The 23,156-nt window shown below is 39.9% G+C and overlaps 1 protein-coding gene across 6 annotated transcripts in view; it reads left to right on the top strand.

The window, feature by feature from the left end:
* kdm4c (lysine (K)-specific demethylase 4C) overlaps nt 1–23,156 on the top strand; it is a 53,172-nt gene that overhangs the window by 7,270 nt on the left and 22,746 nt on the right. For 3 of the 6 annotated variants that reach the window (XM_038290290.1, XM_038290287.1, XM_038290288.1), the window contains exons 6-17: nt 3,453–3,502; nt 5,203–5,306; nt 5,483–5,620; nt 5,740–5,933; nt 6,023–6,240; nt 6,896–8,625; nt 8,729–8,840; nt 14,326–14,546; nt 15,705–15,918; nt 18,702–18,778; nt 22,423–22,478; nt 22,620–22,728. In XM_038290290.1, coding sequence (XP_038146218.1) covers nt 3,453–3,502; nt 5,203–5,306; nt 5,483–5,620; nt 5,740–5,933; nt 6,023–6,240; nt 6,896–8,625; nt 8,729–8,840; nt 14,326–14,546; nt 15,705–15,918; nt 18,702–18,778; nt 22,423–22,478; nt 22,620–22,728 — 3,223 coding nt within the window. Of the gene's footprint in view, nt 1–3,452; nt 3,503–5,202; nt 5,307–5,482; nt 5,621–5,739; nt 5,934–6,022; nt 6,241–6,895; nt 8,626–8,702; nt 8,842–9,577; nt 10,185–14,325; nt 14,547–15,704; nt 15,919–18,701; nt 18,779–22,422; nt 22,479–22,619; nt 22,729–23,156 lie in introns of those variants that run through there. The other 3 variants (XM_038290289.1, XM_038290291.1, XM_038290292.1) reach the window with 3 other exon arrangements.

The following is a 23,156-nucleotide window of genomic DNA, read 5'->3' as shown; positions in this document are numbered from 1 at the left end:
TACTTCTCTGATTTATACTCTTCTTGCTCGCTCTGTCGGTTTTGAAAGTATTAGAATGTTATAATGAATGTTCTAATTATCTCCTATTAGCCTGTACAGCTAGTGATGTGCACATCCAGGTGCTGATTCTACACATGGAGTCATGTCACCAAAACACTTAACAGTGACGAGCATGACTCTGTCATAAAAACATTCATAGCACCCTCATTTATTGTCCCATCTTTATAAAATGTGACTCAAATTAAAGCTTAGAAAATTTCTGATCGTGTGGTATTTTGAAAAATGTGCTCTCTCTTAAGACATAAAGCCATAAGCGATGTCGGAACTGTGAATTATTGTGTTGACGGGTATAACATACTAGCTGTAAAGATGCTATTGGTTGTTTTTAACATCTCTAGTTGTGAAATGTTTCACACTTTGTTGGTTTCTGGCATTGATTGTGAGATTTCCAAGCTACTGACTTTTAAAAGAGGTATATGATGTATTTACTTAAAGGGTTCAGAAAAGCGTTGCATTAGTACTAGTGTACACAGCATAATTGAAGATGCTGTATTACATATGCGGACCCATTTGGTGGCGCTGTGACACTGCTGCAGAATCATGTCCATGTTGTTTTTTTCTTCTCTAATTTTTAACACAATTTGCATTTCATGTCAATTAGATTTTAATTAACTAGTCAGTCAAACTGTTAAAGCAATCGTACTCATAAAAGTTTACTGGCCTTTATAAAGAACCTGTTCTGATGCTACCTCTGAAGCACCATTGACTCAATGGAAGTAAATTTGATTAAAGAAAATTATTCTTTTTCTTTTTTCTTCACTTCAGAAGTAAAATGAAAAGACTTCAAACTATAAACTATACTAGCTGGTTGTTTGGGCAAACGGGATATATAAACACTATTTCCTCTGACTTATAGTTTGAATCTATATTATGCAACATTTTTACTGCTGATCACGTAGCAACTGCCTGAGGAGCATCTATAAAATCACCAGCAGAGGCTCCACATCATCCACAGTCAAGCGTCGTTGTGGAAATTGTGGCAGATGCAAACATTATGACAACACCCCTATAATTAAGGGGTTTGCATGTTTTTTTGTTTTTGTTTTTTTTTCTGTTGCATCCCCCCTGCCATGACATAAGCTCCAAACAACACCTGCAAATCACACCCTAAACATAAACTGGGATCACATAATTATTTTGTTTTATTACTTGTTATGGATAAAGGTTAATCAGTGTGCAATGTTCAGGAATAAGTCAGGAATGGAAACTATCCCTATTCCTCTTGTCATACTGTGATCATGTTTCTGAATTTTTTTGATCACTCAGATTAAATAAGCTAATATTCCTAATCTTATTCAACCCCTTTGCCCAAACAGCCAGTTGGTATAGTTTCAGTTTACTTTTGGAGGGGGTCACTCCATAAAATAGATGATAAAGATAAAGATGATAAATGTATCTTTTATTTTTGAAGTATTTACTCTTCAGTCTGCCTGCTGTCACACTCATAGATAATAAACAAAAAACAAAAAAAAAAAGAATTTAAAAAACCGAATTTGAGCCTTTATTTGATTTTTTTTTTTTCTTTTCTGTTTTTGTTTGTTTGAGTTTTTGGTTTAAAACGAAAAAAGGAAAGAGGGTGCTTTTTGTTTTATTTTTTTTGATTATTATATGCTTTTATACCCGGGACACTTCACAATAATACCTACTTGTAGATTGGTTTGTCACATAAACTAATTAATACTAGGGCTGCAACTAAAGATTATTTTGGAAATTGATTAATCTGTCGATTATTTTTTTTCGATGAATCGGTTAATTATCGGTTAACAAAAGGTTCCTTAGAGCAGATTCTTTACCACATTAAACCAGGTGAAACTAAAACTTTTCCAATCGAGGAGTTCTGGATAGAGCATATTGACAGATGAAAACATTTTTTTTATCTTAAATGCAAAATGCTTGTATATCTTTTTTTATAGTTTAGATATAATTAGTCATCTAAGTGGGTCGCTCCTTCAGGTAAAAGCATTTTTTACAGTCTCTATACTTTCACGTCGTTGTAAGGCTTCCCTTGTGTTTTATTTGATCTAAAGTTGTCCATCCTTGCTTCTTGCTTTCATGTTCAGGACATCCTTTGCATTTGCTTTCCATGTACGTTTACACACATTCGGATGTTGCAGGTTACTATGAAGGAATTGATGTTGTTCTTCAAGGATTCCATTCGAACGCTGTGATTTTTTTTTTTATTTAAGTTTTTTTATATAACATAATTGTATAATTGTTGGTTCAGATCAGCAGAGTGACGCACCCTCTCTGTATTACAAGCTGTTTTTAAATTGTGTTATTTTCCCTGTCTTTGCTTTTTAGGTTTTACATTTATCTCTTTTTTTAAATATGTTAATCAGGTCTTGCTGATCTTTATGCATGATATTCTGATAAAGTCTGCAGCGAACATGCATGTACAGACTCAGAAACTTTGGCTTGTTTGCTGGAGTTAAAGACGAGGCGGGGAATGCAGGTGGATGCAGACAGAGTGCTGCTTTTATTTCTTTGTCAACGCGCCTTGCTCCATTTCCTTCTCTTGCCCTGGAGGTAGTTCTGCTCATTAGAGCGGGGAGCCCTGCATCCCCCACAGGGATCAGTGTCACAGTCAGATTGTGACACAGGCATAAACCGACAAACACACACTCTATAAGAGAAGCCCCATGTGCCAAGAACTCGCAAGTCTGCACACCCTTATCGTCTGGTGCACACAGTCACCGGCGTGCTCCCTTTTCATCCTGCTGCTTTATTCAACATCTCATCTTCCCTGGAGTGGGCAGCAGTTTTAAGATGCTAGTCTACTCGCCACCCCCCACTTCTCTCTCTCCCAGTTTCTGGCTTCAACCTCCACCTAAGGTAGCGTCTCCCTCTTTCTGCGCCTCTCACAGCTGTGTTAAGCTGACGGGTCATACAATGACGGAAGACTTGCCGCAGACCTGAGGGCGGATGGAGCTAGTCGGATGGAAAGCCTGTTCAGTCCCTAAGGGGTTTCTGTCACACTTCCTGAGTTTGTCACCAAGAAGTTTAGAAGGTGCTTGAAATTCAGATTGCGTCAGCCAGGTATCAACGGGAACATCTCATAATGTTTTTTTTTATTTTTTCATGAACTTGATTGCACCAGCAGTGATTGATATGACCTTTCCATTATATTTTAAAGGCTGTATTTTACTATTTAAGCTGTAACCGGTAAGAAAAAAAAAAGAAGAAAGGAAAATAGCCTTATAATGGGACCAGCAATACAACTCGACTGTTTTCTTATTCATAGTTTTATATTAACTGATTTGGGAAAAAAAGTTTTTTTCTCCAGCAGGTATTCATTTCTCCACCACTTGATGGCAACGTTGCATTTCTTACAGTCAGCACTGAGGCATAAATAAGTGCAGCCAGAATTAACCCCGTCTCCCCCTGTCTAACAGGTATGCCATCCCCCCAGAGCATGGAAAGCGACTGGAGCGCCTGGCTACAGGTAAAAATAATAATAATTTTAAATGAGCATAAATGTAGAAGCAGAAAATTTGACTGAGGGAGGATGTCCCAAGAAAAGCACAGACAGAGCCTAGGCAGTTGATGGTGATGACTGATTATTAAACAGTCTGCAGGGCACCTATGGTAAAGATGGGTGTGATAAACATTTAGTTATAGTGCATAAAAATCTTGGGCCGAACGATTTCCCAAAAAAGTAAATTGCAAGTATTTTCAACCAAAATTGCATTTTTTTTTTCTTTTTAAATTAATGAAATATGTTTTTTTCTTTTTTCATTTTGCTCTGAACTAACAACAAACACAGAGATCTTTGCATTACTTTGGGAGCTTTTTTTCCCCTTGTGCTTACAGTTATTCTTTGGAAACTAGAAAAACATGTAAATCCCCAACCTATAACTAAGTGGCAGTCCGAACCGTTTCTATAAGGAAACAAAAATTTTATAGACATCTTTTAAAGTTCATCGGAATGAACACTTAATCAAAATCTTTTTTTTCTTTTCTTTGGACATAAATGTGATATACCAGCCATTGCCCTCCAGCCTAAACATATACTAAGCTGTACTCTACTTAAACAGGTTGTTCTCCAGTCCATCTAAGAAAAACCTTAATAAACAGTTTTAACTTTGTACAGAGGAGGCTACCATCAAGCATCTGAGGCAGAAACACTCCCTGTGCTTCTAGTGTGAAACAAAAATTGAATATAAAAAAAAAAACAGTGTCTAGTGTTGAGTATGGAGGATGATCTATGATACCGAGGGCCTTTTTCTCTTCCAAATCCCCTGAGAATCTTTCACTAGGCTTTGTAAAATTCTAGGAAAGCGTATTTAGTCCTTTTGTTGATGCAGGTGAATCAGCTGGAAGTAGTTCACAGGAGTAAACAGCATCACCAATCGCCAATTCCTCCTTAAAGTGGAGAGATGAAACCAGAATGGTCAGATTTCACTGTTTGTTTCAGTGGGAGTTAAAGCTAATGCAGTAAATGTGCAGTTTCTACACATCCTGACCATTGGGACCAGTAAATGGGAACGGTGCTGTATTATATGTCCAAATTTAAACTCAGATCTGATCCTAGAACATAAATGTTAACTGGAAAGAAACGAATATGAGTCACCAAATGTTAAATAAAACATTTTCGAATGCTTTTCACTTTTAGAGTAAAGGTAACTAAATTAAGGGGCTGAAATTTCTTTTCGTGCCTTACATGTCCTCTTCTATCTAATTACCATGAAGAATGCAGCTCTAAAGGTTGAATAAGATGCTGAATTATCACGTTCACCTTAATTAAATTTTCAGCATATGCAGCGCGTTTTATTGGAGGTAGCAGTGTTGCCTTTGAGCGAGGTTCTGGGTTTGAATCTTGGCCATGGCTCTTTCTCCATTGGTTGATTGGTTACTCTAAATGCCCCTTTAGCTAAGAGTGTGCGGGCATGGTTGATGATCAGAAGATGAGGAAAATCGGACGTAGAAAATGGATGGATTAGTGGATACATTTCAAATACTATATATTAATCCGACTGCATAAGATTGATTAATTTGTTAATGGCTGACATTGAAGTTTCTCCCCATTTGACCATCTGATCTTCCTAAAAAACAAAATTCATACTTTTTTAAATAGTTTTTTATAGATTTCTTTTTGCTTTCAGACTCTCTGTGATTGTGTCTGTGTGGGTTTTCCTTTTTCAGGCTTTTTTCCCAACAGCTTCAAGGGCTGTGAGGCTTTTCTGCGTCACAAGATGACTCTTATCTCCCCCTCCATACTGAGGAAGTATGGCATCCCCTTCGATAAGGTAAACTCTTCACCCCTTCAAAAAAAAAAAAAAACACATCTAGCTATCCCTGGCTTTAAACTTAAGCGTGGTTTGTTGGATCAAAAACATAGGACTTTGACTTGATTTTCCATCTGTTTTATTTCTTTTTTTGTTATGGTTGGACTTTAAAACATCAATTCTCTGCTCTTACACAGATTACTCAGGAAGCCGGAGAGTTCATGATCACCTTCCCCTATGGTTACCATGCCGGATTCAACCACGGCTTCAACTGTGCAGAGTCTACCAACTTTGCCACAGTGCGCTGGATCGACTACGGCAAGGTGGCGACACAGGTAACATGAGCCTCCAGGGCATCCATCTGATGACGACTTCTTTGAAAGCTAAATTTAGACGATATGAAGTCGAGTTCAGGTGGCCTCAGCAACGGCTTCTTTTTTTCGTCCCTCTTTAGTGCACATGTAGCAAGGATATGGTGAAAATCTCCATGGAGCCTTTTGTGAAGCGTTTCCAGCCTGACCGTTACGCCAACTGGATGGTGGGGAAGGATTCGACGCTCATTGATCACACTGTTCCCACTCCTAGCACCACACCAGAGCTGCGGAGCTGGTTACATAGGCGCCGGAAGACCAAGTCTTCTAATAAAGGGTACTGCCCATAATCTCTGAAGATTTTTCTTCAGCCTTTAAAGGCCCCTTTGGTTTTAATTTTCTGGGATCTCTCTTCTTTCATACCAGCAGTCACTCTCGGATGCGCTCCAAACGCCTCAGGACCACAGAGGAGCCTGTTGACCTGGACAGCAGCTTAGCTTTGAGCAGCAGCAAGAGAAAACCTCCAGGTGGGCAGTCTGGGCCCAAGGCAAAGAGGTCTGCAGCTGGGACAGCCTACAAGGAGACGGAGAAAGGGAAGAAAAAGCAAACTGAAGGAAAGAAACCAAATTTGCCCCAGCTTTCTGGTAAGAAGCCTTCATAATCGTTTTCTTTTTAAGTAGTTTTTTCAAATGAGGTGTCTGGCGGTGGAGTTGGAGAACACCTTACAAACACTTATCACCTGCCACACTTATGAACCAGGCTCTGCCTTCTGTTGTATTGTGAAGAAACAAGCCAGTTAAAGAAAAATCTAAAATACTTAGAAGGCTGTCCTGATTTAAATCTAAAACAAGCCTTTGTTGGGCTGCTGTATAAAACCTCGAACTCATGCTATTCCTGACATTTTGAATTGAAAAAGCTTCCTGGATGGGAAGCAAAACATCTTCAAACTCAGAAACCAAGCTCAGTGGATTGCTTTTAATTATTGTTATTATTTTTTTTTATTTAAAGCATCAATCGAACCAAAAAGATGAACTCTTTTTAACATGCTAAATATAGCAGTCATCCAACAAGTAGTTTGAATTTTGTGTTTGAGCCTGCATGTAAAATATTGACCCTTCTTTTTCATTATTTCACACTAACAAACGGAAGACTTACAAAGGAGAACCAATCATACCTATAATATAGCTATACCTATGTGATTGAAAGCTTCTCTGTATGATCAGGAGTGTTTTTCACATTTTAAACAATTTTAATCCTAGATTTTTAACACTTCATTGTTTTGTTTTTTATCTTCCCCAGCTTGCAAACAAATGTGCGTGGTCAAGGTAAACCGCGTTGAGAGTAAAATTCTCGGGTTTTCTAAAAACAGCACATCTCAGTCAAGCCCTCCAGCCACAACAGGAGAGGAGGAGCTAAAACCTGCCTGTCAGGGCCTCTCAGGGGTCACACACAGAACCTGTGAGGAACCCAGAGACAATCCCGGGGTACACCTGGAAACCGGGGATTCGAGGTGTTCTTCTTCTGTGCAGCAACACCTCAACTCACCTTGCCACACAAACACCTCTGCAGACCCTCTAATGGACGGACCTCCCTCTGAACCTCAGGCTCAGGTAACGACGTCCTCATATTCAGAGCTAACGCCGACCACAGACAGGAGCGTACACACACGTACCAGGAGTTACACTAACAATGTAAAAGCAGAGGACATGGACATAGATGTTATTCCTAAACATATTAACTCCCACTCCAGCACAGAAGCACTTTATGAACCAGCAGAGGGAGATAGAGCCGCATCCAGTGGCTGCATCTTCCAACACAATCACAGCGTAGCAAAAGGCCCCACTGAGGAGAACCTTTTACCTCCTCTTCTGCAGAAAAATGCTGCAGATATGCCACAGCTCATCCCAGAGCTGCTCTGGAAGGCGGGCGCTTGCCCGTTGCCACCTGTGTTGACCCAGGAGATGCCCTCCCTCACCCCTGCCGACGTTGAGCTTACTCATTTCCACAAACCCGGAGCGTTCAGTCACCAGGTCGCACCCGTGCTCCAGAGGGAGACGCCGACCGGCTCACCGTCTTCGCAGGAAGCCGGACAGGAAGGTGCTCATTTACAGCTGTCAAAACCGAGCACAGTGGACCATGACAGCCGCCGGCATTTAGAGGCTCCAATTAATTACGAGGAGGATGCAGAGTGTAGTTTAGAAGCAAATGCGCCTCCTTTAGCTGCCAGCGATTTGCACAAAAGAACATCTGGTGACGTATGTGAAATGTCGATAGAATCTACTCTGGAAAGGGATCGCAGAATGCTGGGAAGGTTAATTCCTAAGCAGAGTGACGAGAGATCTCAAAGAGAGACGCAAGAAAGCATGAGATACAGTACCTGCTGTCCATCATCTGCTAACTCTGGCAGTGTTCCCCAAACATCACAGTCTTCATTATTCCCTCAAAATGAGAACCAATCAGCATTAAGACCCAACACTACGTATTCTAATAGTTCTTCTCAACACATCGAGACGAAAATCTCGTCTGATTGTATCTGGGAAAACTTCACTTCCCACAGTCCTGCTATTCTCATCCAGAATCTGCAGCCGGATCTCCCATCTGACTTCTCGCATGATCCTCTGCCTTACACCATGTGGACCGAACCTCGGTGCAAAGAGGTCACAGACCTGGAGGACACTGCTCCGGACCTTCGCACATCCGAGAACCTGGAGGAAGAGGGTGGGGTTCTGACCTGGGCCCAACTGGAGCCCACCTCGCTCCTTTCTGTCAGTGCTGCTGAACCCCTGGGACATGGTGAAGATTATGAGTTGCAAAAGGATGAAGAGAAAGGGGCTCAATCCGTGGCAAGACTGAGCGAGGCTGAGAGGGAAATACAGCGAGAGCAGGACCAGGTGTCTGATATGGAAGAAGACGAATCTGAGTGTGAAGAAGCAGAGCAGCAAAGCAGCGAGAAGGGTCAGAGCAGCAGTGATTCCTCTGAGGAAGAAGAGAACTATGAATCCTGCCTTGAACCTGGGGAAGTTTGCGCTGTAAGTGCTTTTTGGGTTTTTTTTGACACCAAATTTCACTTTCTAAAAACCAACCCTAATGGTTTGCATCATTAAAGCTCCCTTGATTCCCTCACTGTGCCAGTACCCGGCCCTGTCAGCCAAGAGGACCACTAAGAGCTGGCGTCACCCTCTCAGGAAACCCACCGCAAGAGCCGTGCCCACAGCCGTGAAACAGCAGACTGCCAGTGACGACGGTGGGCGCACTCACACACACATATCGAGTTATTTTTAAACCCACTTTTGAGCGTTAAAGACATGCAGACAGCCATAAAAGATCCTATTGTGAGCTTTGCTCATTTATTCTGATTTTTTTTTTAAAACCCCAGAGATATTTCTTGTTGCGGTTTTTGTTTTGCGTAGTGGGTGGCTCCAATCCATACTCCATAATCTTTTTATGGCCAAATTGCAGGACCCTGAACATAGCCGCCTGAAATGTGTTTTTTCTATTCTCGTTAATTGGGTTTGGAGGTCCCAGAATAAAACCAAACCCAAACTTATTTGCCTTTATGAATGATTTGTATCAAACCACAAAACCTACTTAGAAATATTTCAACCGACTATTCTTTAGTTCACAGCCCAACAAATATTGAAACCCCTTGAAACTCACTTTTTTCAGGATTTCAAACGGGATCACAAACTGTTGCTTTTTATTGGGATTTAATGCAAAAGACACAAAGGATTTCAATTGTAAGGCAAAAGGAGTTTTAAGTCTCCTAGAATTAAAACTGAAAAGTGTGTCGTGCATTCATATTAAGCAACTTTCAGTAAAGAAATCTGAATTCCCATGAGACCTTTTGCCTACAGAAGTCTCCTGAAGGTCTAAGTCAACCAAACGCCATCAGATAGACCAATTATGTCAGCCGGCTGGTCGGAGATGAAACTGTTTAGATATTAAAACAATAGTTTGATAATCCAACTTTCTGGCCTACAGGCAAAACGCTGTTCGCTGCGGAAAACTAACACTGCACCTCACCCTTGAACACATCTTCCTCACCGGTGGTGGCAGCATCATGCTGTGGGAAGGCAGGAAATCTGGTCAGAGTTGGTGTGAAGACGGATGGAGCGAAATGATCCCCCAGTCCTGGGAGAAAACCTCTTAGAGGGTCCGAAAGGCTTGAGATCGGGACAGGACATCGAACTTAAACGTACCCCTCCCATGGGACACTCGGCCCATGAGGAAAATACAAATGAGAATCTGTTTGTAAGACTTGAGAAATTAGCTACACAGATACCCTCTGGGTGAACAGACTGAGCCTAAGCTAATCGGAGAGGAATGTACAAAAAAAAATCAGATTTTAGATGTACATAGCTGCTAGAGACACTCCTAAAATAACTCTCATTTGTAGATTTAGTGAAAGTATTGACTCAGGAAGGCGGAAAACAAATGCTCGCCACACTTTTTAGATTATATTTATAAAACAGTTTTAAAAGCTTCAGTAATATTTTTGTCTTTTCCTTCAGTTATATGTCTTTTTTTGTAGGTCTGTTGCATTATATCCCAATAAAATGAATTAAAGTTTGTGGTTAAAATCTGGAAAGGTTGGAGTGGTGTGAATACTTTAGCTGATTGTAACTGATCAATTCTGTCTCATTAACTCAAATGTGTCCTTTCCCATCGTAAATCACTCTGCTCTGTGGTCCCTTCCTTCCCTCCTCATATTCAAAACCATATGAATTCCCACCGCCACCACCAAGATGATGCTTCTGACGTCAGTGCGCTCATAAACATTTAATTGTCGGGCCTGCCGCAGCGCGCTGACCTTTTTGATAGATGATCTATTTGTTTTCAGGGGTTTTCATAAGGTGGGAGTGAGGGTCCTCCTTAGCACATCCTGATGCATATTTATGTATATATATACACACACATAGTCACATTTATTACCTCCGTGATTGTGGTGAAAAGGATGAATAATTCAGCGGCTGCTGCGGGTGTTTATCTCCATGACGGTAAAACGACAGTGGCGTTGAGAGGACTCTTTGATATTTAAACAAAAGAATAACTGTTATTTCAGAGGGAACGTGAAATACCTGCTCCAGCTACTTCAGGAAATTGTTTCCTCTTCAGAGAGATTAGATTTAACTAAGCAGAGAGTTGGTAAATGAGAGCCTTCTGTAGCCACCGCCTCCCAGTCTCAGCATGCGCAACAATTTCAGGTTTAAAATAATCACAGTTGATCAAAACAAAGACTCATACCTCATCCATCGTCGCCTTGACCGGTGCTCATCATGAGTACTTACAATTAACCTAAGAAAACGCCAATAGTGCTGAGTAGAAAGCATACAGGCTGTTTTCCACGGGTGAAGTATTACATTGTAGCTCTTAAAAGATGAATTGATAACAAACAAACACATGATTAAAAGAACAATAAACAAATATATGATAGAAAAGAGTAGAAAATTCCTTCGTTGTCCAAAATGGGTATATTAGCGTGACATGGCAGCAAACCGACAGGCATTATATAGAAAAGGTCAAACCAGTATATATATAAAAAAAGAGTATTAAAAAGGCAAAATAAAGTGGAAAAAAAAATACTGAACAAGAGCAAAAAGTAGTTTTGAAAATTGCAACAATAAAGAAGAATAAATAACTAGAATATACAGCTATCGACACATTTACAGTAAGTGGATATAAGAAATGGCAGCACATTATTTAAAATGACTTATTTAAAATTATTTCTTTATTTATATATATAATAACTCTGCCCTCTGCTCGTTATGCTGTAAAGCAATTTATTAGCAGCCATTGCATATTCAGTGATTTCATTATTAATGCCTCCTTATTAAGTTTAAACCCCTGCGCTTCCTTGTTAATTCTGATTTACGCAATGAGGAGCTTTTTCCTCACATTGCCGGTATATGAATATATATTTTTAATTTAACAGGTGCAGCCGATATGTGCAGTCGTATATGAAAGACCATTAAAGATGAGGGGTTAGTTATAAAAACAGATGGCACCAACACATTGAACCTCTAAAACCTCATTTGTTTACCTTTATCATCAGTAGCAAACCTTTAAGTTCTGCTTTCTTTGTGATGGCACTGCAGCCATTACTAAAGGAGCAACTAATAAATGTTGCTGGAATCTTGTATGATCACTGGGGTTAGATGCAACTGCAGAGAAAGTCTGCATCAGAAAATAACTGCAAACGACAGTTATGAGAGAAACATTTTCCACATCAAGATAATTAACCTAATTACTAAACAATCAGTGGAATAATCAGCTTCTGTCATTAAATGTGCTTTAAAATTAGTAAAAGAAGTGAGTTTGATAGGTTGGTACTGTTACTAGGCAATGGAGAAAATAAATGATAAGGTAGTATTCAGTTATCTTTCATTGTGACTCATTTTCTGAGCCAACGTACTTGGAAGCTGTTTAACTTGGGGTTATTTTTAGGGCTCCTGCACATGAAACAATCCCAGACTTAAAATTTCTGAGTGTGCCTTTTTTTGTTGTTTTAAAATGGTAAAAGTAAAAATATTCTGTATGATATTTCTCAGATTTGTGTAAAAACAACAGATAGAGAATAGAGCCCACAGCCTTTAACATCTACAACAGTTTGGTGAAGAAACCTTTGTAACACTTAGAACATTTCATTTCCCTTCGGGATCAATAATGCGTTTTTGAAATGAATTGAATTGAATTTGAAGCTGGGCTTGCTGGACTGAGATCAGTAACCTGATGGAGAGCAGAATCCCAGACAAATAATGGCTGGATAGACAAATGGGATGATAGAAAACCTGATAAATGGGAAGGTGATGGATGGATGGGCGGCTGGTTGGATATATGGATTCATAGTTTGATGGACGGATAATGGACGAACAGGTGGATGAATGGAATTACAATTTATGGATGGATGGGAATGCTGGATGGTTTGTTGATGGAGAAGAGAAGGATGGATGGACGGATGTCTGCATCATTTAGAGATTAGGGTGGAGAATAAGGACCTGAAGTTCCAAAAGATTTCCAGATCTGGAAAAATCCTTTAATGAATTTTGTTTCCACTGCTTCTCAAGGGGCGTCCGATTCGTTTTGTTCTCTAGCCACATCAGATGATCAAGCTTTTTCAAGAGTTGTTTGCATCTGTTTGAATAAAACTTAATATTTCATAATTTCATTCTGAAAAAAAATTAATCGGATTAATCAATTATTAAAATAGTCAACTTTTAACTGGAGTATAGAGCCTCTAAAAGATGTCTTTAGCTGACAGAGGGACACATTTAGAGCCGTAATTATACAAAAATTAAAAAAATGCATAGAAATATTTTGTATTTAAGATAAAAAAAAAAAAAATTGTCTGTCAATATGCTCTATCCCAGGGGTTAGTCCATTCTTGGAATCCTCTTTTCTCATTCGCCATCTTCCTTTTTTCCCCCCTTTGGGATCCATGGTCCGAGACAAACCCACCGCTTTGTTTGCCTGGCACAACATAATTCATTTTTGTTTGACCTCCTGCACATCATATTAAAACAAACAAAAAAATAGATTTCTATACATTTTTGAAAAAGCTCCAGGTAGCAAGGGGGCGCTAAAGAGCTGCATGCGGCTCCGGAGCCACGGTTTGCCGACCCCTGCTCTATCCAGAACTCCTCAAGTAGAAAAGTTTTAGTTTCACTTGATTTAAATTCCGTAAAAAATTGGCTCTCCAATCATTATTGATCCAGATTTCTTTTCCATAAGTGAGGAGTTAAATGAAAGTCAAATTTAAATCCTTTTGTAACATTTGACCGAGACAGAACAACAATGCATTGAATCATTGGGTTTTATGATCAGCATGCTAAAACCAAGGGCTACAAATAACTTATGTTTAACCACTCAATCTTCATGTGTGAAAACATAAATGTGTAAACACAAACTTATTCATCCTTATTTTAAAAAAATAGTATCAAGTAGTTTGTTAACAACTGGCTTTAAATCCTGTAAACAATAATCCTTCTAACTGTGAGGAGATTTCACCTGTAAGACCTGATCTTAGCTTTGTTTTATGCTCGATGTTAAAAACATCTGTTCACACAGGTAGGTTTTCTCCATGAACTCTGAGCTGTGGCAGCAAGGCAGCGGGCAGTGGGTGGTAAAGGTCTCAGCTTTATCACATTATACTTCTTTTTTAGGACTCTTCAAGGCTGAAGAAATTGCCTTGGGCCGGATTTGGCCCACAGGCCTTGGGTTTGACACATAAACTGTCAAGGAATCCTGTACATTTTAAAAGCCACAGGTTTCAGAAGTGAATCACTTAATTTGGGGGTTCATTAAGTGTTTAACTACCTCATTATAGCATCACTTGTTATGATCTAGATGATTATAACACAAATTGCTCTAGATGTACCTAAAATCACTGCCGTCTTGCATTAGCAATAGTCCCCTCAAAAGAAAAGCTTTATCCATGAGGACTCATAAAATACTGACTCTACATTCAAAGTCTGCAATTAAAAACCTCTGCTGGACTTTTTTTTTTCCGAGGTCGTAAAAAAAACATTGAATATTTCAGAAATATCGAATCCACAAACTAAAACAACCTGCTGAAAAACAAAAACGTCTGCAAGCAGCTGAGGACGGCATCCTAACATTTCTCGACTCCCACATCATGAAGTTTGTCTCAGCCTTTAAACTCTATCTGGCAACTTCACTGCAATCTTTTGGGATGTGTTGTTGAAATTCATATTTGTACCATCTTAAATTAGAGCCTCCAGAAGCAAGCCTGGCAGAAGAGGAGGAGGATGAGGACGACGACGAGGAGGAGGAGGACGACGGGGAGCATGAAATAGAAGAATGGGCAAAGCCCCTCATCTACCTTTGGCAGCACAGAAAGAGCTGCTTCTCTGCAGAGAGGGACTACAATGCTCACGCTGCCACCATGCAGCCGCACTGTGCTGTTTGCACACTCTTCATGCCATATTATCAGGTAAACTCGAGATTTGTAACAATCATGGTGCAAAAATTTACATTTTAAGGCGACTTAAACGCAACATCTACCGAGGTATTGATAGACCATTTAAATTTCACTATGTTAATGTTTTAGCCACAAATTTGAATGTTTTAATGAAATTTTGCCCAAAGATTTTCATCATATTTAAGTGTTATTGGACACAGAACAAGATTTTATCACTTTTGTAACAAAATGGTATTTTCATGGCGAAATTCAATGACCCTCTGATTACACAAAAGCAGTCACTTGCCCTAAGATTGTTAAAGTGCTTCTATGAGAAATTTGTGAAATACATTTATGGAAAGCAAAAGAAAAACCCTTTTGTTAGACATTAACCTCAGAACCATAAAGCTGATATGGGAACTTAATTTTTTCACTTTTTAACTTTGCCTATTAAGTCTTAAATGAGGTTTTTCACTTTTTTTTATTTGCGTATTATGTTTTTAACAGATTTTATTTATTTTTTTAAACCTTATTAACAGTAGGTGACATATCTCAGACAGTAGGCAATGTTAGGTTACTGGTAGTATTTTATGAAGCAGTTACACTCAGCTTTAAGACAGAGGGACCTTATACCCTGGAGACCACAGGGTTACTGTAAGTCTTTTATAGCCTCTACCAACTTTTCCACCTGAATTGCTCGGTATTTATCTACAAACATCTCCTCTACTCAGAAGAAGAAAATTAATCATCCCCACAGCATGATACTGCTGTTACCGTGGGATAGAGGAGTAAAGTAAAGACTAGGTTCTCTATTACTCCAGAGTTTTGATGATTTTGTAACCTTACGAAGATTGATTTCCTCTTTAATTTTGTGCAAAGGCAGCCTTCTAGAGACAGTCCAGCTGCTCGCTCTTTGCATTTGCTCAGAAGTTATTGCTGACTGATTACTGGTCAATTGGATGCAGAATAGAGCTAACTCTGAACCCACAGGTCCCTGTAATTACCTGATTTCTCCCTCTGTGGTTTTGCTGCTTATCACAGCCAGCCACTGTAATTTCCTGTTAGCTGAAATGTCACCGAGAATGAAAGCCCTCCTTACAGGGCAGGGAGGCACATGTCACCCGGTGGCACTGTCAATATTCAAACCCTTTGGGGGATTAAAAAAATTATTCTTCTTTTTTTCCCCTGCAGGCTGAGGAGAAAGCTGAGGACCTCAAACCTCTGTCTCTGGAGCCCCCCACACCTGCCTGCAGAGGGCTGAGGAGGTCCAAGCCTCTGGTTCCAGAGATCTGCTTTTCTTTCCGAGAGCATAACTGTCCCCCGACTCCTACGAACCCCCTGCTGCAGGACGACGGCACATCCCCTCTCCTGTGCTGTCAGAGCTGTTGCCTGCAAGTTCACGCAAGTATGTTGGCCCAAGGAGAATTAGTGTAGCGGGTACAGTAAGAGTGGGAAAGCTTTCTGTGGAACCTTTATGAAATCTCCAGCAGAATACAAGTGGATCCAGCATAAAAAAATATATATATTTGGTAGAAGGTCGGCGGGTTTATAAGTCCTGACTCACTTCATCTGTGTTTCCTTTTCAGCCCACACTCTCTCTTGTTTCTCTTTGCGGTTTAGCTTATTCTATTTCTCTCGTCAGCCAGTTAAGGGGAAACCTTCCTCCTGCACCACATTCCCAACTCAGAAACCAGCCTTCATTCATTTGGGATTACACATAGACTAGACGCTGTAGGTTTAAACAAAACTCACTTGAACACGGATAGATCTGTTCTAGAGATGCACCCATCAGAAATTTAGAGCCAATTTCATACAATTCAGGTTTCTCTGTTGGAGCTGCTGTTAACTCAGCCCGCAGTGATTTCTAAAAACTTTGTTTAGATCTATAACAAGAGCTGAGGCGACATTATGGCATTTTTGTCTTGTAATATTTATGTCTCTGAAGATGAACAGTGATTTTTCTGTTTCTCTGTGTGAACTCAGCAGTATGTTTTAGAGAATTATCTAATTGGAAAACCCAAAGTCACACAGGTTGGATGGCTTCCAAACCTGATTTCCGGTTTGGAAGCCATTCAAGTGCTTTAAAGAGACCACGATTAACATCTTTACTGTCAGTGAGCACATGTGCAGTGCGCACAAGCACAGCGAAACTGGGGCACAGTTCTCCCCTCGGTGCAAACATGTCAGATAAAAATACAGAGTAAATAAATAAAGCATATCAGCTCATCAAAAGAGAAGCTCTATGTACAAATTAAGCTGAGATTTACGACACATCGAGGCTGACATGTCTGTTTATTGCACCTGGCCTGTGGCTAAAACGACACATGATGGTGTCAAATGTCTGCATTTAACAAGGTTACAGCCCTGTTGCAAAAACTGTCTGTCATTCGGTTTGTCAGTGTTTCAAGCGCCCCGAATTGCTTGCCAGAGGTCCTGGGTATGTATGCTACGACCCCCCCGAGGCAGCAGCTGCTGTAGAGGCCCTTCAGGGAGAGGAGAGGGTGGCCGATGATGCTGTACAGTCTTCCAAGTTTGTAAAAAAAAGAGAGAGAGAGAGAGAAACAGGCCCGCATCATCACACATCCGTCACCCTGCTTATCAGGGCTTTCCCACTCGCCTTGTAATTGAGGCTTAAACTAACAAAATGACAACAGAGACGTCATTTTGACATTATACAATGGTTAGCTATAAATATGAAAATATTCTCTAACTTATGTAGATCTTTACCATAATGCTAAGATTTCCAAAAGGCGCAGATTTAGAATCAAGCAGGAAATTGATAGGAAAAAAATAACACAGAGCAACTCTCCTGAAATGCTGTCAGCCTAGTTGAAGTCTGTGGGTACAAACATTCTCTGATAGTCCTGAAAAAAAGGCAGGGGAACAAAACAACCGTACTGCAAAATAATAAAAAGAAGCCAAATGTGCAAAAACATTACCCACTGCATCTTTTCTCTGTTCCAACTCTCCATATGCAGCAATGGAAAAAAAACTAGACCAAACTTGTATAAATAATGGCTTGACAGAGGTAAAGATTAGGGTGATGGCACAGAGGCCTTAAAACTTATCAAAGTAGCACAGTTTTCCATAAAATAATCAGAAGGTCATGAATAATTGTCAATTATTAAATAAATTAAATAAAAAAAGAGATTTTATGTTTTTTGTTTTACATTTTGATACCTCTTTTTTTAAAATCATTTTATTAAAGATTTCTGTATTATTTCCTTTCAGAGACAAACTCCTTTCAATCGTTCTGAGCCTGACTGTGCTTCACATCTAGCTGTCTCCCAGAGCCTCTTTTCCCTGATACTACAGCTAAACCTACCATCTATTTATCCTCCATGATCCAGACACGTTTCGCACTGCACTGCGACTGCAGAACAGCTTCGCTGCGTTTGTAATTATTTGGTTTTGTTAGCGTGTGGGAGCAAGAGATGGAGCTCATGTCATCTGACACCGACAGAAAAAGCCACAAGCTTGGTTTCGAGATAGAAGTACAAGTTGATGTAACTCCCCCCCTTCTAGAACGGTAACTTGAACTCTGGAAAGGAAGCAGAGGTGGGCTTGGATTTTATTTCAGGTTATGTGATTGGTCGTTAAGGAAAATATCACAGACGTTCACTCACACTTGGACTTCTAAAATATCCTCCATGTCTGAAGGCTTTAGAGCCGTTATTGAAACCAGCTGCCAGCTTTCAAAGAATCAAAGCAGTTTTAGAAAGACACTTTCTAAATTGTAAATGTTATCTTTTTAAAACACATATGCTTCTCTGAAATGGAAAAAATAAGCAAATAATAGTAAATTATTACTTTTAAGTGTTTAAAATGAAAATACCACTTAGGAGAAAACATACAGAGAAACCACAGTTGAGAAAGCTGTCATTGACTGTTTTTTTTCTATCATGGCCACCCAGATAACCCCCCACCCCCACCCCCCACATACAGCCACAAAGACCACTGAGATCTCAATTTCCACTTTGTCTGCAATACTGGGCTTGTCTACACAGAAACCCACCACTTCAATGCCATCAAGAATATCTGGAAACAATGTGGCTGTGGCATTTCGTCCAGTGTTTTGTAACAATAGACCTCACTGTTCCTGTCGACTGTTGTTTTATCTCCCTCCTTTGGGTATTTAGAGTATTACTCTGTTTTTTTGCATCTGATTTTTTTTTTTCCCTCCTGCAGGCTGTTACGGTGTAGCTGCGGAGGACGTCAGCGAACAGTGGTCTTGTGATCGCTGCACAGGAGGAAGCGTTACAGCTGTAAGACAGTTTGTGTCCAGATTTTACAAACAATGTTTGGTGTCAAAGTGCCAACGTGTACAACTTTAAAAACTACAATCTTACTTTGATAATCCAGAAAAATGCAACCTTTAAATTAAAAACATTTGTTCAGTAAAGAAACAAAGGAAATCCAAAGTTTGAGCATTTTTTTCATGGATGGGAATGGAAGATAGATTATGTGTTCAATTAATAATTTCTGTCTTTACTTGGAAGCCTCTGGTATGCATTCTACAAAGGTTCCTAGTAGGAAAAACAGGCCAGTAGCATCACAGATTCAGAGTTTATAAGCAAACTTCATACATTTAGGAAGACATTCCTTCCTTACAGTAATTTGACAAGTAGGTAGAGTATAAAGGCCGTTAGCGAGTAACCTCATTAGGTCACTCTTTGCATAAGTCTTTCAACAGTGAGTTTAACCGTCTTTACCCTCCTGCACATTGCATGATTAATGTGGGTTCTTCTCAATCGGTGGCTTATAGGAATAGGCTTCTGTGAAATATCGTATTTATTCTTGATGGAAACAAAGTCATGCGTTACTGATCAGAAGTTCAGAAACTCTGCCGGCTAGCAGATCCAGGTGGCAACTCCTACTTTTGACCTCCTGTTAAAGTTAATTCAAACATTGTTCTTTTTTTTTTTATCTTGCTCCAATATCCTCTAAAGAAGGAGGCTTTACTGTTTTTAAAACGAGTCATAAAGATATTGTACCCCCCCAATGACTTGTTTTAAAGCACTTTAAACACAGAAGATGCAATTTATGCCTCTATCAATCACAACCGACTCTTCTGAAGAAAATCCTTCAGGAAACAGATATGTCGTTGCACCACCTCTTAATGGCTGTATCTTTAAATACTTCTCTTTCAGATGATGTCAGGTGTTGTCATTTCCATGCACAACAAAGGTTATTAAAGTAGTATGTTTTTTCATAGTTAGCCTTATTGAGGTCTCCAAACACAGTTGATGATACACAGCGTCATGACCAAAGGCTACTCATTTGAGTCCTATCAAAATCAGATATTTTATTTGAGCACATTCCCTATTATGAGGCTATAAAAACACATTAGCACAGTTTTGGAGGTGTGCCAAAATTGCAGCTCCTCCCGACACTCTCAGCTATTAAAAAACCATTGTGGATCAAATATGCATGAATTAATTCAGTTCTGATTTGCTGCAGTCTTAGTAAAAATGTTGATCAATATAATCTTAGGTGTCTCCCTGGGTTTAAAAAGGACTTTTAAGGGCGTTATTTGATGTTAATCTTGGAAAGATTTATGCGAGGCTAATACATCTTGATTTTCTTTTTGTTAAAACACAAAAATATGAGACATAGTAGCAGCTATGTAGGGTTGGGAATTGAAAAGATTTTCACGATTCCGATTCCCTTTTCGATTCTATGAAACGATTCGATTCTTTATCGATTCTTTTTTCGATTCCAATTTGGGGGAAAAAGGAGAACAAACAGTTTGATTATCAGAATCAACTTTGTTTACTTAACTATTGCACAATCTTACAAACTCAACAAGATCAAGATGTCCACAGGAAATGTGAAACTGGAGTAACATCTGTGTTTAAATGAAAAATGAATACAAGAACAAACTTAATAACCAACAATGTCTAATAACAAATGATGGGATAAAAACCTATTTTAAATAACAAAAAATACTAATTATAAAACAGTAGTAGGGAAAATTAACAGTTCTTTTGCAGAAAGATGAGCATATCTGCTTTTTCTGGAAGGATACGGGATCTTTCAGGGCTTATGGTGTCTCCAGCCATGGAGAACACCCTCTCAGATGGGGTGGAGGAAGCCTGCACACAGAGGTAGTTTTCAGCCAGTCCAGATAGCAAGGGCAGCGTATCTTGCTTGTTCCACCACCACAGTGTGGCGCTATCCCTGCAGGGGATGGAGGGCAAGCTTTTATAGAGCTGGATTTCCTGATCTACCCTCTGGGCTAAGGAAAGACGGGGCTTTGATTCACAAAGTGACCGCAGCTCGTTGTCTTCCTCCTCGAATAGTTCTTCCAACTTGCGTAACTTGCGTAAGTTGCGTAACTTACGTAAAAAACGTGACGTAAGTCGTGCTCCCCAGAGCCGGCGCTCTAGGCTCTGGTGCTGCGGGAATCGAAAAAAGAATCATTCAGCGAGCTGCCAAACGATGCCATGGAATCGGAAAATACGGAACCGGTTCTTAACAGGAACCGGTTTTCGATTCCCATCCCTACAGCTATGTATTCTTTTTTCTTACCTAACAATGGTACCAAATGTTTGTATTAAGACCTGATAATTGTGGAGCCATTTCTGATTTATTTCACTGGTGTATTTTCAGGGGGACATTGGTAGGGTTGGGAATTGAAAAGATTTTCACGATTCCGATTCCCTTTTCGATTCTATGAAACGATTCGATTCTTTATCGATTCTTTTTTCGATTCCAATTTGGGGGAAAAAGGAGAACAAACAGTTTGATTATAAGAATCAACTTTGTTTACTTAACTATTGCACAATCTTACAAAATCAACAAGATCAAGATGTCCACAGGAAATGTGAAACTGGAGTAACATCTGTGTTTAAATGAAAAATGAATACAAGAACAAACTTAATAACAAACAATGTCTAATAACAAATGATGGGATTATAACCTATTTTAAATAACAAAAAGTACTAATTATAAAACAGTAGTAGGGAAAATTAACAGTTCTTTTGCAGAAAGATGAGCATATCTGCTTTTTCTGGAAGGATACGGGATCTTTCAGGGCTTAAGGTGTCTCCAGCCGTGGAGAACACCCTCTCAGATGGGGTGGAGGAAGCCTGCACACAGAGGTAGTTTTCAGCCAGTCCAGATAGCAAGGGCAGCACATCTTGCTTGTTCCACCACCACAGTGTGGCGCTATCCCTGCAGGGGATGGAGGGCAAGCTTTTATAGAGCTGGATTTCCTGATCTACCCTCTGGGCTAAGGAAAGACGGGGCTTTGATTCACAAAGTGACCGCAGCTCGTTGTCTTCCTCCTCGAATAGTTCTTCCAACTTGCGTAACTTGCGTAAGTTGCGTAAGCTGCGTAACGTACGTAAAAAACGTGACGTAAGTCGTGCTCCCCAGAGCCGGCGCGCTAGGCTCTGTTGCTGCGGGAATCGAAAAAAGAATCGTTCAGCGAGCTGCCAAACGATGCCATGGAATCGAAAAATACGGAACCGGTTCTTAACAGGAACCGGTTTTCGATTCCCATCCCTAGACATTGGTTAATAAACCCTCTGGCTTTAAAGCTTAAAGAAAAACTGTATGTTTCATTTTTACTTCAGTTTCATGCTATTAAAAGGATTGTTTTGTTATTTGTAATTGTGCTGCATATATATCTCTTCTTCGGGTCCTCCTAACTGAAATGTGGTCAAATTAAATGTTGATTTTTTTTTTTTGTCCTTTCTTAATTCTTATTTTGTTAAATCTTTGCCAACGCATCCAGCTAAAAATCTTCCCATACAGCTGTGCTTGAAAGTTTACATACCCTCCCAGTAAAGACAGAAAATAATCAGCTTCCACTGTATTTGCATTCCTTTTCTTCCTTGTGTGTTGCTATCAGAGCATGTGAGAAACCTTTCGGTATCTCACCTCTCTTTATTGCTTTTCTCAGGAGTGCTGTCTGTGTAACCTCCGAGGTGGAGCCCTGAAGAAAACCCAAAACAACAAGTGAGGCATGCTCTTTGTTTACATGGATTATCTCTGTGATTTCATCCCTAATCTCAGGAGCTCCACCAAATAAACCATGTGGGATTCCCAATGATTAGCATGCATTGTTGTGGTTCTTTATGAATGTTGACGTGTGTGCAGATGGGCCCACGTGATGTGTGCTGTGGCGCTTCCCGAGGCGAGGTTCGGCGACGAACCAAAGAGGAGTCCCATTGATACCAGTAGGATCCCCATGCAGCGCTTTAAACTGGTGAGAGGACACACACACACACTCACACACATAAAAACACACAGAGAGTCCTTGAGGAATGGTCTGGTCTAATTAATGAAGTATTCACAATCCTAATTAACAATGTGAGATGAACATGCCCGCAATCAAATCCAGATAATTAACTACTAGTTGAAGGGTGGGGGGGAGGTCTCTATGGGCAGGGATTTCTATGTGCTGTATCATTTCTGGCGTTTGTGTATGTTTGCTTAATGAGCAATCCCAGTGTGTCTCAGCAGACCTGACATGTTGACGCTATAGTTAGCTCCGCGCTGCTGGCAACCATGGTAGCTCTTTTGAACGCAAAGTGTTCAGAGAGAAAAATGCTCCACATGAAGAAAGAATTTAAATCTAATAAAGTTAAAAGAAACCCATAAAGATAAATGAAATTAACAAGAAAGAGATGGGTA

This window comes from Cyprinodon tularosa, unplaced genomic scaffold (assembly GCF_016077235.1).
Source record: "Cyprinodon tularosa strain WSP-4 unplaced genomic scaffold, ASM1607723v1 ctg279, whole genome shotgun sequence".
Taxonomy (NCBI): domain Eukaryota; kingdom Metazoa; phylum Chordata; class Actinopteri; order Cyprinodontiformes; family Cyprinodontidae; genus Cyprinodon; species Cyprinodon tularosa.
This window is presented reverse-complemented; position numbering and strand designations above follow the sequence as displayed.